Here is an 18,020-nt window from a genome sequence, read left to right on the forward strand (position 1 = left end):
ATAAGCAGCAAATTAGGAAATTATTGAGGGAAAAGTCGTATTTAATAGTTAATAGTTAATAGGTGTTGCCTATACTAAATTGGTACCCTCTGTAGGGTACCGGCCGACCAGAATCAGGTTCGGACACCCTGGTATGGGATCTAGGATACATGCATTACATATCTACATGTTTTGATGTTAATGCGTTGTGCCATTAAACTGGAGTTAACTTTTATTTCTTTGTTTTTCCACCTTAGACCGAACAGCACTGAAAGAGGAGAGTGAAGTACTGAATGAAACTGAAGAGAAAGATCAGTTTGAGAATCTTCCTGATTTCGTATCTGGAGAAAAATCTTTTTGTTCCTTAGAGTCTGAAAATACTTTTAAACAAAAAAGAGCTCAAATGACAGGAGCTAGGAGTTATTTCACCTGCAAACAGTGTGGAAAGAGTTTCTGTCATAAAGAAGGCTTTAAAAGACACATGAGAATTCACACGGGAGAGAAGCCTTACACATGCAAACAGTGTGGAAACAGTTTCACTCAGAAAGGAGGCTTTGACAGACACATGAGAATACACACTGGAGAAAAGCCTTACACATGCAAACAGTGTGGAAAGAGCTTCACTCAGAAAAGAGGCTTTGACAGACACATGAGAATTCACACTGGAGAGAAGCCTTATACCTGCAAACAGTGTGGAAAGAGTTTCAATCAAAAAGAAAACCTTAACAGACACATGAGAATTCACAATAGAGAGAAGTCTAACCGATCCCCTTAGTGTGGAAAGTTTTTCAAACAAAATGTCTAGAATGGACAGTACCATTTCTTGATTCTGATTGGTTGAGCAACATTCCAAGCTGTTGAAAATTACTCTACAGACGTACGCCTCTTCGTTTCTCGGCAACCACAATTACAGTTGAGGTCAAAGTTTACATCCCCTATCAGAATCTGCTAAATGTTCCTTTGTCAAAAAAAAAAAAAAAAATCCTACGGGATTCCAACAAGAATCCTATACAGGGCTCCTACAATGATACAAATTCTAATTCACATTTTTAAGCAATGTGTTTTCTCCATGGTACACTTGTGTGTCAACTAGCTATATGATTGTGTTGGACTGAGATTAATGCATAAACATGTAAGGAATAATATGGACTATGGACAATGTGTTTGCTCTGTCTAGAAAGTGAGAATTTTACATTTGTATATCATGAATTGAAAAAAGCTCACTGAAGCGCACTGTTTTAAGCACAATAAAGGACAATGTTAGCATTTTAACATCAGTGTGCATGAATTTAATTGGCACACGTTAATTACTTGCTCACTTCTGACACCAACATTGGCAGCTTAATAATGATATTTTGGAACCATTCCTAAAGGATTGTATTAGGATTGCCTTATAGGACAAGTCATAGGTTATAGGATAATTTCTACAGGATTTTAATGGGATCCAATTTCATATTGATTTTTAGCTGGTACTGAATCAAACGGCTTAGAATGGATCTCACTATTGAATGTGTTCCTGTACAGTGTTAGAATAAATTAGAATATCATCATTGTACACGAATACACATTGGTTCAGCGTGTCTCGGAACACATCGTTGATGAAAGATTGAAACACGGAAGGACTGTTGGAGAGCCCGAAGGGCATAACCAAGTACTTATTGTAGCCAGTGGACTTACAGAATGCTGTCTTCCATTCATCTCCCTCTTTGATTCGGATCAAGTTGTAGGCAGCGCGCAAGTTAAGCTTAGTGAAGTATTTCGCCTGATGGAGCTGCTCAAGGGTGGCAGGAACTAAAGGGTACCTGAACTTGACGGTTATATCATTGAGTCCACGGTAATCAACAGAGTCGAAGACCTCCATATTTCTTTACAAAGAAGAATCCAGCTGAGGCTGGTGAGGTTTAGGAAGTCTCTAATATAGACAAAAGTTTTCACTTAACTCTGATAGAGACGTTTCTGTACTCACTTAAAACAGTTGGGTTAAAAATGACCCAACAGATAACCCAATGGTGGGTTGATATAGCACCGACCTTTTGTTGGGTTATTTTAACCCATTTCATTGGGTAGTAACTTTTACCCAATTAATTGGGTTACAAATTAACTAATTTGTTGGGTTATTTGTCCAAAATGTTGCTTTAACCATTTTGTTATTATTATTATTATTATTACCATGTAAATTAATAATAATGCACAACTTCAACTGTATTGACAATATTTAATTAACATTGAATTACACATTTCAAAGCTTTTCATTAATTTATTTACAATAATTAAGCAGTTATTTCATTTTAAAAAACAAACCAAAGTTACAGTAAAGCAAATCGTAAGGCAATTGTGTTTTGCTATCTATGAAAGAGGTAGCACTATAAATAAATAAAACAGACAAACAAAACTTAGTCCAGCTTAGCCAATTATAAACTGCCTTAGTAGGCGGCAGTGTGTTGTACACACATTGAACAAATAAGAACCTAAATGTGTTTTCATAAATTATGTACTTACAGGCTGCAAATCAACAAATGCTTGTTTTGCCTCCTGGTTAGAGGGCCGAACCATCTTGCTGCCCATTTTGTATGGCAATGGAGGGAGGATAGCTGGCAGAGTTTGTAAAGCAATGTCCCCAAGAGTGTCTACATTAAACAAAAAGAACAATGCAATAATCTATAAACTGGTGCAATATATATATATAAGTAAAATATTCCAAATAGGCACGAAACCACAGAAGTGTAAAGCAGGATTTTCTCACCAGAACAAATGTTAGTCTGAATTGGAAGGAGATCCAAAGCTCTCTTCGCCGTCTTACAATAAGAAAGTATTCGTTTAGATGCATGTCTCTAAAGCTCAAAGAGTTTATCTTTGGCATGTGGGTATAAAATAGCGAAATCCTGAGCTATCTGAAAATCAATTAAGAAAAGGAACAGTTAAAACCACACCATAACAGTACAATTAAACACCCAATGTATGCAGTTTAAAAACACTTTATCACCCAAATGAAGTTAATTGTTGTCATGGTTGTGGTTTGTATGCTAATGAAGCTCAGGTACCTGAGATGATTGTCAGTGACTCACAAAAACACAAAAACCATCCTACAACTGATAACCATTTGCTTAGGACAGGGGTGTCTAAACTCTGTCATGAAGTGTTACTGTCCTGCAGAGTTTAGCTCCAACCCTAATTAAACACACATGAACCAGCTAATCAGGGTCTTACTAGACTCTACTTAAGGTCTATACTAAAACGTTCCATACAGGAATGCTGAAGCAAGTTGGAGCTAAATTCTGTAGGACTCCAGGGCTGAGTTTGGAGACCCCTGGTTTAGGATGTTATCACCTCATATGGTAAAATACTGATAAAAGCGCCATTTAGTTTTCCACAAAAAAAAAAAAAAAGAAATCATATTCATATTTCATCTGAGGACACCTTCAAAATTATCTTACAATTACTGGAGAACCTTGTTTTCCTATTGTAGATTAAACAGTCCTTTACCATTCCTGAGGTGTCCAAAAGTATTGGATACTCTTGGGTGATATCCATTAGAGATTTTGATCCATTTTCTCTTATCCACTGTGTTCGGTAGATAGATGTTCCTCTCATAAATTCCTCAACTTGACTAACTGGTTGCTTATTCTTCTTAAGCGACTGTCATTTTGTTATTGTCTGCCTCACTCACTTCTCAGTCTGCATTGTCAAAGAGCATCAGAGTGATTTATATCACAACAGCCTAAAGTCACCTTTTAAGAATCAAAACATTTTAACTGGTCATTGTAACAGTTTGTACTTTGACTATTACCTACACTGTCAGAAAAAATGTGCAAAATTTGTACCTTCAGGGGTACAAAGGCTTGTCACTGGGGCAGTACCTTCAAGGGTACACCCGTTGTACCCTTTTACATGGGTACATATTTGCAGTATGTACCTTACAAAGGCAAATATGTACCTTTGCTGACTAAATTGTACAATTTAGTGCTATGGTACCATAATTTACTTTTAAAAAAGGTTCAAATTTGTCTTTTTTAAGGATACTGCCCCAGTGACAAGCCTTTTGTACCTTATGGTGGCAAATCTGGACTACATACAGCCAGGATGCTGTTTATCACATTTATTAAACATTCAAAACATTACATTCTCACATTTTTCACAGGATGAATGTTTTAAGCTCTATCACAATGTCATAACAGGATGCATATTGCAAAATTTTACTTAAAAAAAAAAAAAAAAATTCATACTCAAAACTGTTCTTATAAAGCAAAACATTTTTTCCAACAGTACACATTTCATTAATTGATTATACCCTAACATTTTATCACAAAATAAGCTCTACCTCAATGTGTCTTAAAAGGATGCAAATATTGAGCATTCTTTTTTCCAAAAAACAATTGTTTATACTATTTCTAACTTTTTTTAAACATTTTATAAAATTCCAAATATCAAGAATATTAAGCTTGATATGAAATTACATCCCATTAAGTAAATTTTTCTACTGCATTCTACATTTTCTAAAAAATGTTTTAAACATTAAGAATCAAAAACAACCTTTTTCCAACAGTACACATTTCATCAATTGTAACTTTATATGCGTAAATTCTTTACAAACCCATTTTTACCAAACGCAGTACTACACTAATACACAGTACTAATTGGAACTTTTTTAAACCTTCTTGAGGGTCACAAACTACTTATTTATCATAAGCAGAGTAAATGGCAAGGGCCTGAAAGTCCATCTCTTGCCCTGGTTTTATAACACTTCATTCAAAGTCAACTTTTACTGCGTATGCATGGAACTGTGAATTGTACGACACTGGTATTAAAAAAACTTGCCACATTATATATATACACTGTTGACATTTAAAATGTATTGGATTTAAATCACTTTTGAAACACTGAATGTCGAAATCTTCACCCTTGTGTATCAATATATTTGGCATTTTTAACACAGGATATTAATTATTCGGGTGATAGATATTGGAAGGGGCTTGCCACCCACCTCAGTTATCTTTGCTATGGCATGCTGCCAGAAAGTCAGTGAATTCTTCATGTAGGGTGGACAAGCCAAGTTGAAAACAATAGTAAGCACTGAAGGCTGTGCATTGTAGTGATCATTTCTTCAACTCCTAGTTCCTTGCACAACTCCACACCATCCACTTTGAAAAGTTGTACCCTCTTGGAGAAAGCCATTTTCCAGTCAGTTTCTGCCAACTGTAAGGTTGGTTATGGAGTATCAGCATCACACTGAGAAGAAAAGAAAACATCAAAAATCTATCAGTAAAACAATGCAATGTGCTGTTTTAAATGTTTTAAGACAAATAATGTGAAAATTTTGCCATAAACTACCTTGTAACCAATCAAGGTGTAGTTACATTCGAGCAATTTTAAGGCATGAAGATTTTTTTCACACAAAGAAAAAACATTTAAATATCATTTATAAATATCATTTAAAAAAGCTTAATAGATAATCAATAAATAGATAATCACAAAACCACTATGTTTATGTCAATACCTAGATCTTCTGCAGGCATCTTTTCTCTTGCTTCTTGTAGACTTCGTCCAACGGAGCATTTCTTTGAACAAGCTGAAGCACCTTGGGCACAATACTGGTAAATCCCTGAAGTGCCGGCTTAAACTGACAGTCGATGAATGCATTCGGTCAGCTTCATCACACAACTGAAAATTTACAAAAAGATAAAGTTAATCATTTAAATTAACTAAAAATACTTCAAAACAATCAAATCAGACATTTTAATATTCTTTCATTGCCATTTCCCTTTAGTAATATACAAATATTTCTAAGATTGAATGCACAAATATTTGTTTACCTGAAGATTTAGAAAATTACAATGTTTCTACAAATTTGTTTTAACTGTAAATTATCATTATAGCATACTGTTTATTTATATCGACATTCAACATTCATTTTAAGCCAATAACTGATTTAGAATCTGTGATATCACTGACCCCTGAGGATGTTCATCTCTCTTATCTTCCCTGGCTCAAATTTGTAATTTTGTTAATATTTTAATTAATTTCAATATTTATTAACATAATGATAAAAGCCAAAATATTAAATGTAATAAATGTATTTTGACTAAGTAAAATCTACTGACTTCAGCAATCTACTACTACTACATTGCTATCGGTGACAGTTTAAAAATGGGAGAATCCCTTGTTTTTGCCCGAAGTTTTCAAGCCGGTAACAGAAAAAGAATTAAAGATACCTTATTAGTCTTTCAAATTTTCTTTCTTATAGCATTAATTCAGCCAAAAAGTTTAGTTTGGTCATTAATTATTCACCTTCATGTCATTCCAAACCAGTAAGACTTCATCTTCGGAACACAATTTAAAATAATTTTGATGAAACTAACTCTAACTCTCCCAACTTTCCTTGTGTGTGCTGACTGGCCACCCTGCTTTTTAAAATAAAAAAACATAGGACAAATATAATACACAAAACTCAGTGTTATACTTACATTTCTGTAGTTGAAGTTTGTTGATAGGGTTCTGCTGGCACTGGTACTAGTGTAACTGTTACCACCTCCATCTTGTGTACAAATTTGTTAAATCCACCTTATTTTCTAAAAGGAAAAAAATGCATAGTCTGTGTGAGCTTGAGGTTTTAACAGCAACAATAAAATCTCTTTTTTCAATGGACATTCATCAGTATAAAAACATTGCTTTAATTTAGAAAAATACACAATAAGTTACTTATACACTTCCAGAAAAAGGTACAATACTGTCACTGGAACAGTACCCTAAGGTACAAAAGCTAAAGGTACCAAAACGTACACTTAACGAACTAACAGAGAAACTATACTTTTTTTAACTGAGAGTGTATTATTAAAAGCCAAATTATTTAAATTTGCAGCTCACAGACTAGAAACGTATTTCACGAGTTTTGATAAATAATGGTAACTTAAACCAATTTTACTTGCTGTCATTGGAAGGGCTCGATACCGACGCCTCAAAACGACATGACAAATGATTAGGACTCTCCTGGATTTAACGTTTATAACGTTAGTTAAATATGTACCAAACAAAACTGATATAAATCAACATGGATAATAATCGTAAGGTATATAATTCCAGAAAGATTAGGAGAGGCGTTAAAATAAAAGGCGTTCGCTCGTGTCCGGAAGGAAACACGGGTAAGTTAACGTTGACGTAACGTTAACATTAGAGTAGTAACGTTAAGAACATTTTGGTAAACTGAATTTATAAATCTATGGTAAGTTACACAAACGCAATAGACCTGAGCTGTTTCTATGGCCGTTTCACCGCTGTTTTGTCAGCGTCTCACGCCATCTCTAGGTGGAGTATGAGTTAAGCGAAAAATTATATATTAATTTCCGGCTAAATGATAAAAAATAATTGTAATAATAACAATAAGCTTAAAATGTAATGGCAATGCGTTGGTTTTGTCAGGTCAGTTTTCGAAGAAAGGTTTTCCTCACGCATCAGATAACGTTAGGCCTGGCTACAGACGCAATGTCAAGTTAACAAAAATCGAAAGGGAACCAACAGATTTTCACAGTACTTAAAATTAAACTTACCTCTAAATTTCTGTGCTTCGTCTTCAGTGACATGTATTCCAGGCAGCTTCTTTCAGTTTTTGAAGAAGATCCTCCGTGTCTCCGTCGACAGCGTCAGAAATGAATGATGTCCAGAATAACCGTCATGCACAATCTCATTTTCAAAATGCACAGCGCGGGCTACAATCCCATTGGACGACACAAAAAGGTTGGCTTTGAAAATATGTATTTGAACTGAGGCAAAGTAGTACACCATATAATGTTTAATAAACGTTAAAGTTTTGTATACTACATTGTGCTTTTGCTAATTACTATTAGTATGTGTATTTGTTTAACTCTACATTAAAAACAAAACTTATATCAGTTTAAAATTACAATTAAAAATGCAGACCTACTTTAATACAAATGCTTTACGTTTAAAAGTTATTATCTTGATGTTCTGCATAATCGCTAAAATGTAATTTGCGTTTGTACTGTTCAGAACTGGTCAGAAAGATGAAGGCTCTTGAACATATTTGGTTATTTTGTGCATCTCTTCCAAATAACTAACAACTCGTGAAAATGATTATCTTGCTTTGTTTAATTTTGGGTGACTATTTCATACACTTTGGCTTACTCCTTTGGTCACACAAGTGATTGTACCTTTCTTTGGGGATTAAATGGTACAAACGTGGACCCTCTGGCAGTTGGAAACATATCTGTACCTTTTTTACCCCTGAATGGTACATATGAGTACTCTAAGGTGCAACTATGACCCATCGAGGGTACAACTTCACCATTTGTACCCTAAGTGTCACAAATGGACCCCAACCGTACCCTTTTTTCTGACAGTGTTGTTTTATGAAACAAACCACTGGTCTTTATGCTAAGTTAGTTAGGATAAACAACTTCATGTTTTAAAAAAGGCAAACTTACACCTAATCATTTCCTCTTTTTTTTTTCTCCGATCCGACAAATCCATCTGACAAAATGGCAATACTGCCCATGCACTGGATGGTGAAATAGAAAAATTCATAAAAAGATGGCTCCAACTGGCATCTGACAGGGATGGAGGAAGAAGAGAGGGCCCTGAAACAAATTAATTCTTTTAATTTAAGGTATGTTAAGGTATTTTCCAAATGTTGTTATTTACCATTAAGATCTCTCTGACTAACTAACCTCCTGTCATTGTGTGTCCCCTCTTTATCTCTCTTTCTGCCATTCTGCAGGCCTACCTCTATTAGGATTTGCTTGCGGCCCTCACAGTTCAAGTATTTAAGTTCAAGTATTTTTTAAATATATTATTATAATTATTATTATTCATTATTTTTTATATAAATTTTATTTATTTATTTATTTATTTATTGCATTTTTGTTTTTTTTCACTTAAATAAATTGTTATATTTCTTATATTTACATGGTGTCATTTTCACTTGGGGAAAAAGAGCAGATGGTCATGGGTTAGGCATGGAGTAATACAACAAGGTGCCATCAGTGTAAAAGGGCCAAACCTTGTAAGCTTGACACATTTTCACAATTCTTATGGCCAATATAAACTCATTTTAAGCATATAGTCTCCTTCTGTCATATGTTAAGCCTTACTACAAGAATATCTTGAAAGTAGAGGGTTGAGCTCACCTAAAATATGTTGAAGTCTTGTACCTGCAAAGATGATTTGTGACTGTCACAAATAGTTCAATACCAATCATGATAAAACACAACACCTACAGTACAAAAGTGTGACACTTCAAGCCTCTAAAAAAGCTTCCATAGACCTTTCTCACAACTTCCGTATTTTGCACCGGAAATACGCAATTGCTGTGTAAACCTATTTCCGCCCCAGTATGCCGGTAACCAGTTAAACAAGAAAGATGGCGCAAACATCGAGCAAGATTGTTTGTAACATCAAGACCACGACTGTTATATTGCTTTAATAAAGTTGTACATGTCCTCTATAGTATACTATCCGTACATAACCTTATAACCCTAGTCCTCGGTCTAAGTGGACACACTAGTAATTTGTTAGCCTTATTGCTCTCTAACGTTAGCTACGTTACTTACCTTGAAAGTTATGGATAAACGGGACGTTCTAAAACACTTAAAGTTTCTGTCAAACCTTACTTGGAACAAACACTAACTACTATCAAAAGAACGAGCCCTTATTCCACAGATAAAGTGAATAATATCACGTTAAGCGTTTTCTCCCCCAAATAAGCCCATTATAAGGAAACAGCTTAACGTGGTTTACGTACCTCAACAGCGACCAGGGAAAACCAAACTTCTGTTAAATTTTACTTATAATAAATACTTGCTGCTGTCAAAAGAACGAGCTCTCATTCAGCATATAAAGTGATCGCCCCCCATAGAAGTCCATTATAAACCATGTTAAGCTTTTTCCTTAATAGAGTTTCTATGGGGAGAAAAGCGTGATATTATTCACTTTATATTATTCACTTTATATGCTGAATAAAAGCTAATTATTTTGACAGCAGAAAGTGTTTATTATAAGTACAATTTTAAGCCACGTTTAAGCTTTTTTTTTGTATAATGGACTTCTATGGGGGGCGATCACTTTATATGCTGAATGAGAGCTCGTTCTTTTGAGAGCAGAAAGTGTTTATTATAAGTGAAATTTAACAGAAGTTTGGTCTTCCCTGGTCGCTGTTGAGGTAAGTTAAACCACTTTAAGCAGTTTCCTTATAATGGGCTTCTATGGGGGAGAAAACGCTTAACGTGATATAATTCACTTTATCTGTGGACTAAGGGCTTGTTCTTTTGATAGTAGTTAGTGTTTGTTCCAAGTAAGGTTTGACAGAAATTTGGGGTTTCCTGGTCGTTTTTTACGTACGTTAAGCCACGTTAAGCGTTTTAGAACGTCCCGGATAAACTCTTAGTGGAAAAATGTATATCCTTTATCCAATTTGTTCCTCTTTGTGACGGAGTTTTCCTCCACGACTCTTATCAGGTCGGCAAAAGTTATCTTTGGCAACAGTGAGGGAAGTTGTGTAGACTCTCTCCATTTTAATTTTAAATTACCCGGCTTTCTGCTGTGTTGACATTACACAGGAAGTCTGCATACCCTGCGATTGCGTATTTCCGGTTTCTGTGAAAAAGGTCTATTCTGCAGTTTAACTTTTGAAATTGGATAGATAACTGATATTGTAAATAAATATTTATATATAAATATAAATACACACACACACACACACACACATACACACTCACACATATATAAATCATTTCCTTTATGTATAGTTCACCTCTGTTCCTCATTATTTTTGTAATTTGATCATTTGTTACAGATTATTTAATAGTGTGTGTGTGTGTGTGTGTGTGTGTGTGTGTGTGTGTGTGTGTGTGGCTAATTGGCAACTCATGTCTATGAATGTGCTCAGAACTCTGTGTTCTGTTTGTGATTTACAGGACCCACAAAAAAACATTAAGTCTGATGTGTTTATCAACTTCCTACCATAAACAAATGTTTAGTGCTGCTATGATATCAATGCTACCAAATATGTTAAACATAAATAGGATCATTAACCAATTCCAATTTAAACATTGAATTACTTTTCATTAACAGAGTAATATTCTCTCTCTTTCCTCCTCTCTATTACTCTCTTTTTCATAAACATAAATATTTAATTGTAATTTCTTATTTCAACAAATACATTATAATTGTGGTATAAGTGTGTTAATACAGTAATTTACACATAACATTAACTAATGAAGAATACATTACAACAGTTATTGTAAATGTACATAATACCTATATAGAGAATGTGTTTACAGTGTATATACACACATTTTATATTTCGTACTTGTCAACTTAAAATTATCTCTAAATAAAGGAAAGCGCTGGTGACACCTGCTGGTCAAAAACAGGAATATGCCATTTAACAGCCTAAATTAGTGTGTGATAATGGCAGGCATATTTTCCAGCTTTGAAAGCATTTTTTATATATAATTACTTACTAAATATGTTGTCCTTTCAGTCAAAGAGTTACATTTAACCAGACTAAAAATATACAAATTATTAAATTAAAAATGAATAAATTATTAAATTCACTAAAGAGTAGCTACAAGCTTCAATATTACAAAAAGGGAAAAAAAGAGATCATTATTGTCGATTATTGGTAAAAGTATTGTAATAATGAAACAAACTAATGCATTAATCATGATTCATGTTAAGTTCATTCTTGTATGCATGCGCAGTATAAGCACTCATGAATTAGTCACATTTTCAGGGCTCTCAAAAGTCATCATAGTTAGGTAAAGTAAACTGCAGCAAATATATTTTTGTGTTCTCATTCGCCACAACAGCAAAAGAAACACACAAAAACAACAACAACAACAACATCCATGATAGTGTTTCAGTGACTTTTTCAAAAAAGGGGAAAAGGGTAAATAAATAAGGGTTTGATTAGTCAAAAGAGTGTATTGTGTCAGATTTACAGCCACTCCTTCAGCCTTTGTATAGAAACACTTATGCAGCAGCTTTAACTAGTTTTATGTATGAATGGCAAGTTAAGAGAACACAAAGTATAGTGTTGTAAATGTACATTAATTTAAAAAACGAAAATATAAATGTTTCTAGATTTACCATGCTAATAATTGTGGAAATGCACACAAACACATCAGTGTGTAAACGGGACTTTTATTTTGGTCTGGTAACGTCATAAAGCGGCGCCCCTAGCCCTGCATTTGTTGTGATTCGCCTGAAGAAAGGTTTGTGCTTTTTAAGTTTTTTAATAAATGCAAACTGTTGTCATTTTAAACGCTTTTACAAGCTACGCAAACAAGAATCAATCTTAAATATAACATTGTAATGCTTTGTTATTTTTGCGAGTAAAGTGCACCCTCATATTAACAGAAAATGTGCGACTCATTTTGCTCCTTATTTGTGCATCAGTGCATCGTTCAAGTAGAAAGTGAGAGAAAATGCGAATCCGAATCATCTGAACCGAATCAGTGGTTAAATGATTCAGTGATTTGAATTGTTTGAATCGACTCATTCAGTGACAACAAACTAACAAACACAAACATGTATAATGATAACTTTCACAAACTGCTAATGGTTTCATGAAAGTGTAATCTATTAAATGTTATGTACAAATAAATGAATGCCAGAACTAAATGATAAATGCCTAATATTAACTTTGTGTGTGTAATATCTATTTTAGTATTAAGGTAATTTCCCATTAACTATTACTCTGACTGAGTCTCTTACCAGTGCACTGACTGCTGTAGTGAGCACATAGAGATTTAGTTTGCATTTATTTTTTAGAATAATTTACTTTCTGTTAATTATTATAATCTTAAACAGGCCAAAAGTGTCCAAAGACACAGAAAAACCCCTCCTGAATCAACTGAGATCCATGTGACACACTATTATAAAGATGAGGTTTATAAAAGAGGAGAGTGAAGACATGAAGATTGAAGAAACATTCAGAGTCAAACATGAAGATACTGAGGAACAAAGAAAGAAGGATTTTATTAAAGAGGAGAGTGAAGACACAAAGATTGAAGAAGCATTTAGAGTCAAACAAGAAGATACTGGGGAACAAACAGGTTGGTTTCATTCTCAAAGCTGAACTCATTTGATCCTTATTAAAATGTCCAGCTCTAAAAATAAATAAATTATATTTTTGAAGAATGTCTTATCAGTCTTGTAATAAGTAGTTTTATTATAGGATTATACAATTGCTCTTTTTTATCATTATCACTTTGAATAATGGGAATATGTTTTGAGATTACATTTGACTCAACCTTTAATAGTTTAGTGTGTATAACTGTGCGTTCACACCGCCGGCGGCGAGAGCGTCAAAGTGGCCGGAAGTCATTCATTTTCATTGTGAGCCGGCGGCGAGAAGCGGCGAGAGCGACGCGGCGCGTTTTGGGCGGTGTGGGCGTCGGGGAGAGTTGAAGTCAGGTCAACTTTATGGTAATGAGCTATGACGCGGCTCGGCGGCAACCAATCGGAATGTAGAAGTTCACCGCTGAGAGGTTTCAAAAGAACGCAGTCCTGTTAACTTGGTTCCGGCCACATTAGTTCCCAAGGACAATGGAGGAGAAGTTAATTATTGCTGTGGCGGGTTTCCCCATAATCTACGACGTTGTCCCTGTTTTTAAGTTTGCACTTAACCATGAACACAAAACCCACACCATACAAATGGCTTTTAATTAGTTTATTTCGTTAGCAAACATGTAACTACAATTAAATTCAATTTCTTATTTTCATGTTTAAAATATTTAATATGGTTAACTAACTTACATCCAACTTGTGGTCAGTCTGCACAAGATCGACATGCTTGTTTGCTTTGCGGCCGCTTTAAATACAAGATCAAGCGTTCGATCGTCAGAGCGTCAAGGAATCTTTCTACAGCATTGCTTGCAGGGCGGCCAGAGCGAATTTTGACGCTCTCGCCGCCGGCGGTGTGAACGCACAGTAAGATCTCAATTTTTCTGGGAGCAATTAAAAATGGAGTTAATTTTGATTCGTCCTCTTTTTGCATTAGACCTGATGACACTGAAAGAGGAGAGTCAAGAACTCAATGAAAAGGAAGATGATCTCCAGCATGAGAAACATGATTTCATGTCTGGGGAAAAATCATATAGTTGCTCACATACTGAAACAAAACAACAAAAGACAGCAAAAAGAAGTGTTTTTACCTGCCAACAGTGTGGAAAAACTTACAACAGAAAGGATAACCTTAAAGTCCACATGAGAATTCACACTGGAGAAAGACCTTACAGCTGCCAACAGTGTGGAAAGAGTTTCATTCGAAAAGGAAACCTTAATTATCATATGAAAGTTCACACTGGAAAGAGACCCTTTGTCTGCCAACAGTGTGGAAAGAGTTTCATTCGAAAAGGAAACCTTAATTATCATATGAAAGTTCACACTGGAAAGAAACCCTTTGTCTGCCAACAGTGTGGAAAGGGATTTACTGAAAGAGGAAGTCTTAATGTCCACATGATCATTCACACTGGAGAAAAGCCTTACACCTGCAAACTATGTGGAAAGAGCTTCAATCGAAAATCAAACCTTAAAAAACACACAAACATTCACAGTAGAGAACATTTTTTCATGTGTTCTCAATGTCCACAGAGTTTTAAACTTAAATATGACCTTGATGTCCACATAAAAGCTCATTATGGAGAGAAACCCTTCACTTGTCAACAATGTGGAAAGAGATTTACGGAAAAAAGAAGCCTTCAAACACACATGAAGATTCACACTGGAGTAAAGCCTTACACCTGCAAACTATGTGGAAAGAGCTTCAATCGAAAATCAAACCTTAAAAAACACACAAACATTCACAGTAGAGAACATTTTTTCATGTGTTCTCAATGTCCACAGAGTTTTAAACTTAAACATGACCTTGATGTCCACATAAAAGCTCATTATGGAGAGAAACCCTTCACTTGTCAACAATGTGGAAAGAGATTTACGGAAAAAAGAAGCCTTCAAACACACATGAAGATTCACACTGGAGAAAAGCCTTACATCTGCAAACTATGTGGAAGGAGCTTCAATCGAAAATCAAACCTTAAAAAACACAAACATTCACAGTGAAGAAAAACCTTTTATGTGCTCTCAGTGTCTGAGGAGTTTTATACTTAAACGTGACCTTCAATCGAAAATCAAACCTTAAAAAACACATGAACATTCACACTGGAGAAAATCATTTCACATGTTAATGTCTAAGGAGTTTTATACTTAAACATGACTTTGATGTCCACATGAAAACTCATACTGGAGTGAAACCTGTCATGAATGTGGAAAGAGTGTCACTGAAAAAAAAACTAACCTTAAAAGACACATCAGTATTCACACTGGAGAAAAGCCTGATCAGAGTTTTGACGGACATTGAGTAGCTCTTTAACATGTACAATCACACCAAAGTGATTAGACTACAGTTTGTCATGTGATTAACTGATTAAAAAAATGAACTGAATTTAACCCTGCTAAATTCAAAAATGCTTTTGTGCTTTGACTGGTGCTGAGCCAGAGATGGACAGGTTCAGTGCTTGTGTAACAGATTGAAAATGTGCTTCCACTTGCTACACTTATTTTTCTCTCTGGCCCAGATCTTGACATATAATGAACTGGTTCCAGTAGGGTCATTAGGCTATGTTTGCACTGCAGGGTAATGTGGCCCAAATCTTGTTTTTTATAAAAAAAAATTTTTTGCTCATGTGACTCAGATCTGTTTTTGTCATGACAGTGTGAACAACACAAACCGTATGGAATCTGATCTTTTCAGTTAAGATATCTGCCACTTCCATATGTGGTGCTAAATCCGATACAGATGTTTTGCAGTGTGACCGCAGTGTGAACAGTCACCTATAATATTTTACACACTACTCAATGTTATCAGTTGCAAAAGGTAGTCAGTGGAAATGTGATGTGTCAGAGCTTACAAGTATTACAGTTACAACTCTATATACAAGCAAAACTGTCTTTTGTCACAACCTTGTCTTTTTTTTTCATATTACCTGTGTGTAATTCAGATGGCTTCCACAGCAGATCAGATTATTATTATTAAATACATAATCGCTTACTTTATGTCTTCCGTTCTTACTCTTCATGATAGAGTGCTGCAGAAGTGTTGCCAAATCCACTGTATCTTCACAGAATTGGGCTACTTTTTCCTCTGTTGCCGCTGGTTGTTTTCCAACTTCATGGCTTGACCCAAACCTCTCTAACGTGATATTTAACTCTAACAATCAGATAGATATAATTAGACCAAATTATAGATTAGATAAAATCAATAAGACAAAAAAATAGTAAATAGATCAAATAGATCAAATAAACTAAATATATGTGCAGTGTTTGCAACTAATCTTAACGATAAATTTCCTGAGTAATGTTCATGTCCACTGCTCACATTTAAGGCAAAGTGTGCAACTGTTAATTTGTGAAAATGACAAACGACTCTTTGAATTGTAATTATGATGGTTTCAGTGGAGCACTGCTTATTTGGACTACTTATGCATTCAGTCGGTCTGCTTTTGTCTGACAGGAGTTTTCTCTTTGTTTTATTATAGCAGCTGTATTTTCCTGTTTAAATATTATGTTTCTCCTCTTTACATTTCTATTAGAAGATATTGCTCAGTTGGTGAAATGTATGCTGCGTGGGTTTAATCCTTTTTTGCATTGATTCGGTGATCGATTTTGTGGTCTGTTTAAGAATGCACTTGCCAACTATCTACACCTGGCTTGACAGAGCTGCACGTTCTCATCCTGCCTCAGCAAATGTGTAATAGAATAAACTAGGATGTGCCGATTAAACTAGGTCCACCCACATCTTATCTTGCTTTCTTAGCTCTACTTTTGTGCATTAAACCTCTAGAAGCCTCATCAATCCTGGTTCTCAGCTCCTTACAGTGCGATTAGAGAATTGAGATGTCCTTTAAGATGGCTCAGTTCAGTCAGAGTTCAATCAAGAGGAAATGGGGAAACATGAATTTGAGTATTGTGTGAGCATAATTATTTTCCATCAGTCCATGTCCCTCAGGTGGGAACTCAAGGGGGCACTGGACCTCTGCTGTCCACTTTTGGGCCTTGGAACATTGCACCAGTAAAAGAAGGGTTTTTGCTTTTACATCTAAAATATAAGAATGCCATTCAGTATTAAATTATGCTTAAAAAGCACAATAGGAGCACTTTAAAGACATGTCTTTGAATATGCCTTACTTTCAGTTTCACTGGTAGCTGCTTCACCAAGTCGTCAGGGTTGGCTGTATAGAAATGGGCTGACACAACATAGTCATCCAGCCCACTGTCAAGTAGGATGAGTGTGTCATTTTTCTGGGACACCCCATTTATCTCAAGCTCTTGCTCCACTATCTGCTCGTCAATAGTCTGGAAAACAATAAAAAACAATTCACATATAGGGTAAGGGTTAGTGTTATTGTCACAGTCCTGTCTGTTCATCTGGTCTCCCCCTGTCTTTTTGTCATTTTTGGTTTCACCCTCATCAGCCTGTCATCCCCATCACCTGTGTTTAATTAGTCATCTGTGTCACCTGTGTTTAATCATCTAGTCACCCTTTAAAAGTCTGTTTGTATCTTCAGTTCTTGTCGGTCTTTAACGTTGGATGTTGTGTGCGTAAGTGTTCCTGCCTGATATTGCCTGTCCCTGCATTGTTCTTCTTGAAGTATTATATTAAATAGATTGTTAATTGTTAATCTTGTCTTTCGTCTCGTCTCGTCCTGCACAAACCCCTTGACAGTTATGGTTAGATTGGTAACAATGTACACTGTAAAAAAAAATCCAGTAAAAAAAAAAAAACTAAAATTCCAGCAGCTGGGAATTCAAATTCAAATAATCAGCCACAAAACAGTGTTTTAATAATTTATTCACATTTCTGCAGGAATATAACATCTCAACTGCAAGAATATATCAATATAGTCTGTTCAGAACTGCAATTTACTCATATTCTTTGTTCAAAACTGCAACAATATACCAGCATAAAGATTATAGCACAACTACAATCTAGCAAGTTTGTTCATAAATGTAGTATAACAATAAACCTT

The 18,020-nt window shown here is 35.1% G+C and overlaps 1 protein-coding gene across 2 annotated transcripts; it reads left to right on the forward strand.

Annotated features, from left to right (window-relative positions):
* The first annotated feature begins 248 nt into the window (after nucleotides 1–248).
* On the forward strand, nucleotides 249–15,784 carry LOC141334064 (uncharacterized). Of its 2 annotated transcripts, none has more exons than XM_073839217.1 (2): nucleotides 249–735; nucleotides 14,139–15,784. In XM_073839217.1, exons 1-2 carry the CDS (start codon nucleotides 383–385, stop codon nucleotides 15,052–15,054), a joined length of 1,269 nt encoding a protein of 422 aa, XP_073695318.1. In that variant the 5' UTR covers nucleotides 249–382; the 3' UTR covers nucleotides 15,055–15,784. The 2 variants fall into 2 exon arrangements, with proteins under 2 accessions (XP_073695318.1, XP_073695317.1); XM_073839216.1 differs by lacking the exon at nucleotides 249–735 and adding an exon at nucleotides 12,809–13,046 and having other exon boundaries at nucleotides 13,994–15,784.
* Nucleotides 15,785–18,020: the final 2,236 nt, after the last annotated feature.

This window comes from Garra rufa, chromosome 4, assembly GCF_049309525.1.
Source record: "Garra rufa chromosome 4, GarRuf1.0, whole genome shotgun sequence".
In the NCBI taxonomy this organism is placed as follows: domain Eukaryota; kingdom Metazoa; phylum Chordata; class Actinopteri; order Cypriniformes; family Cyprinidae; genus Garra; species Garra rufa.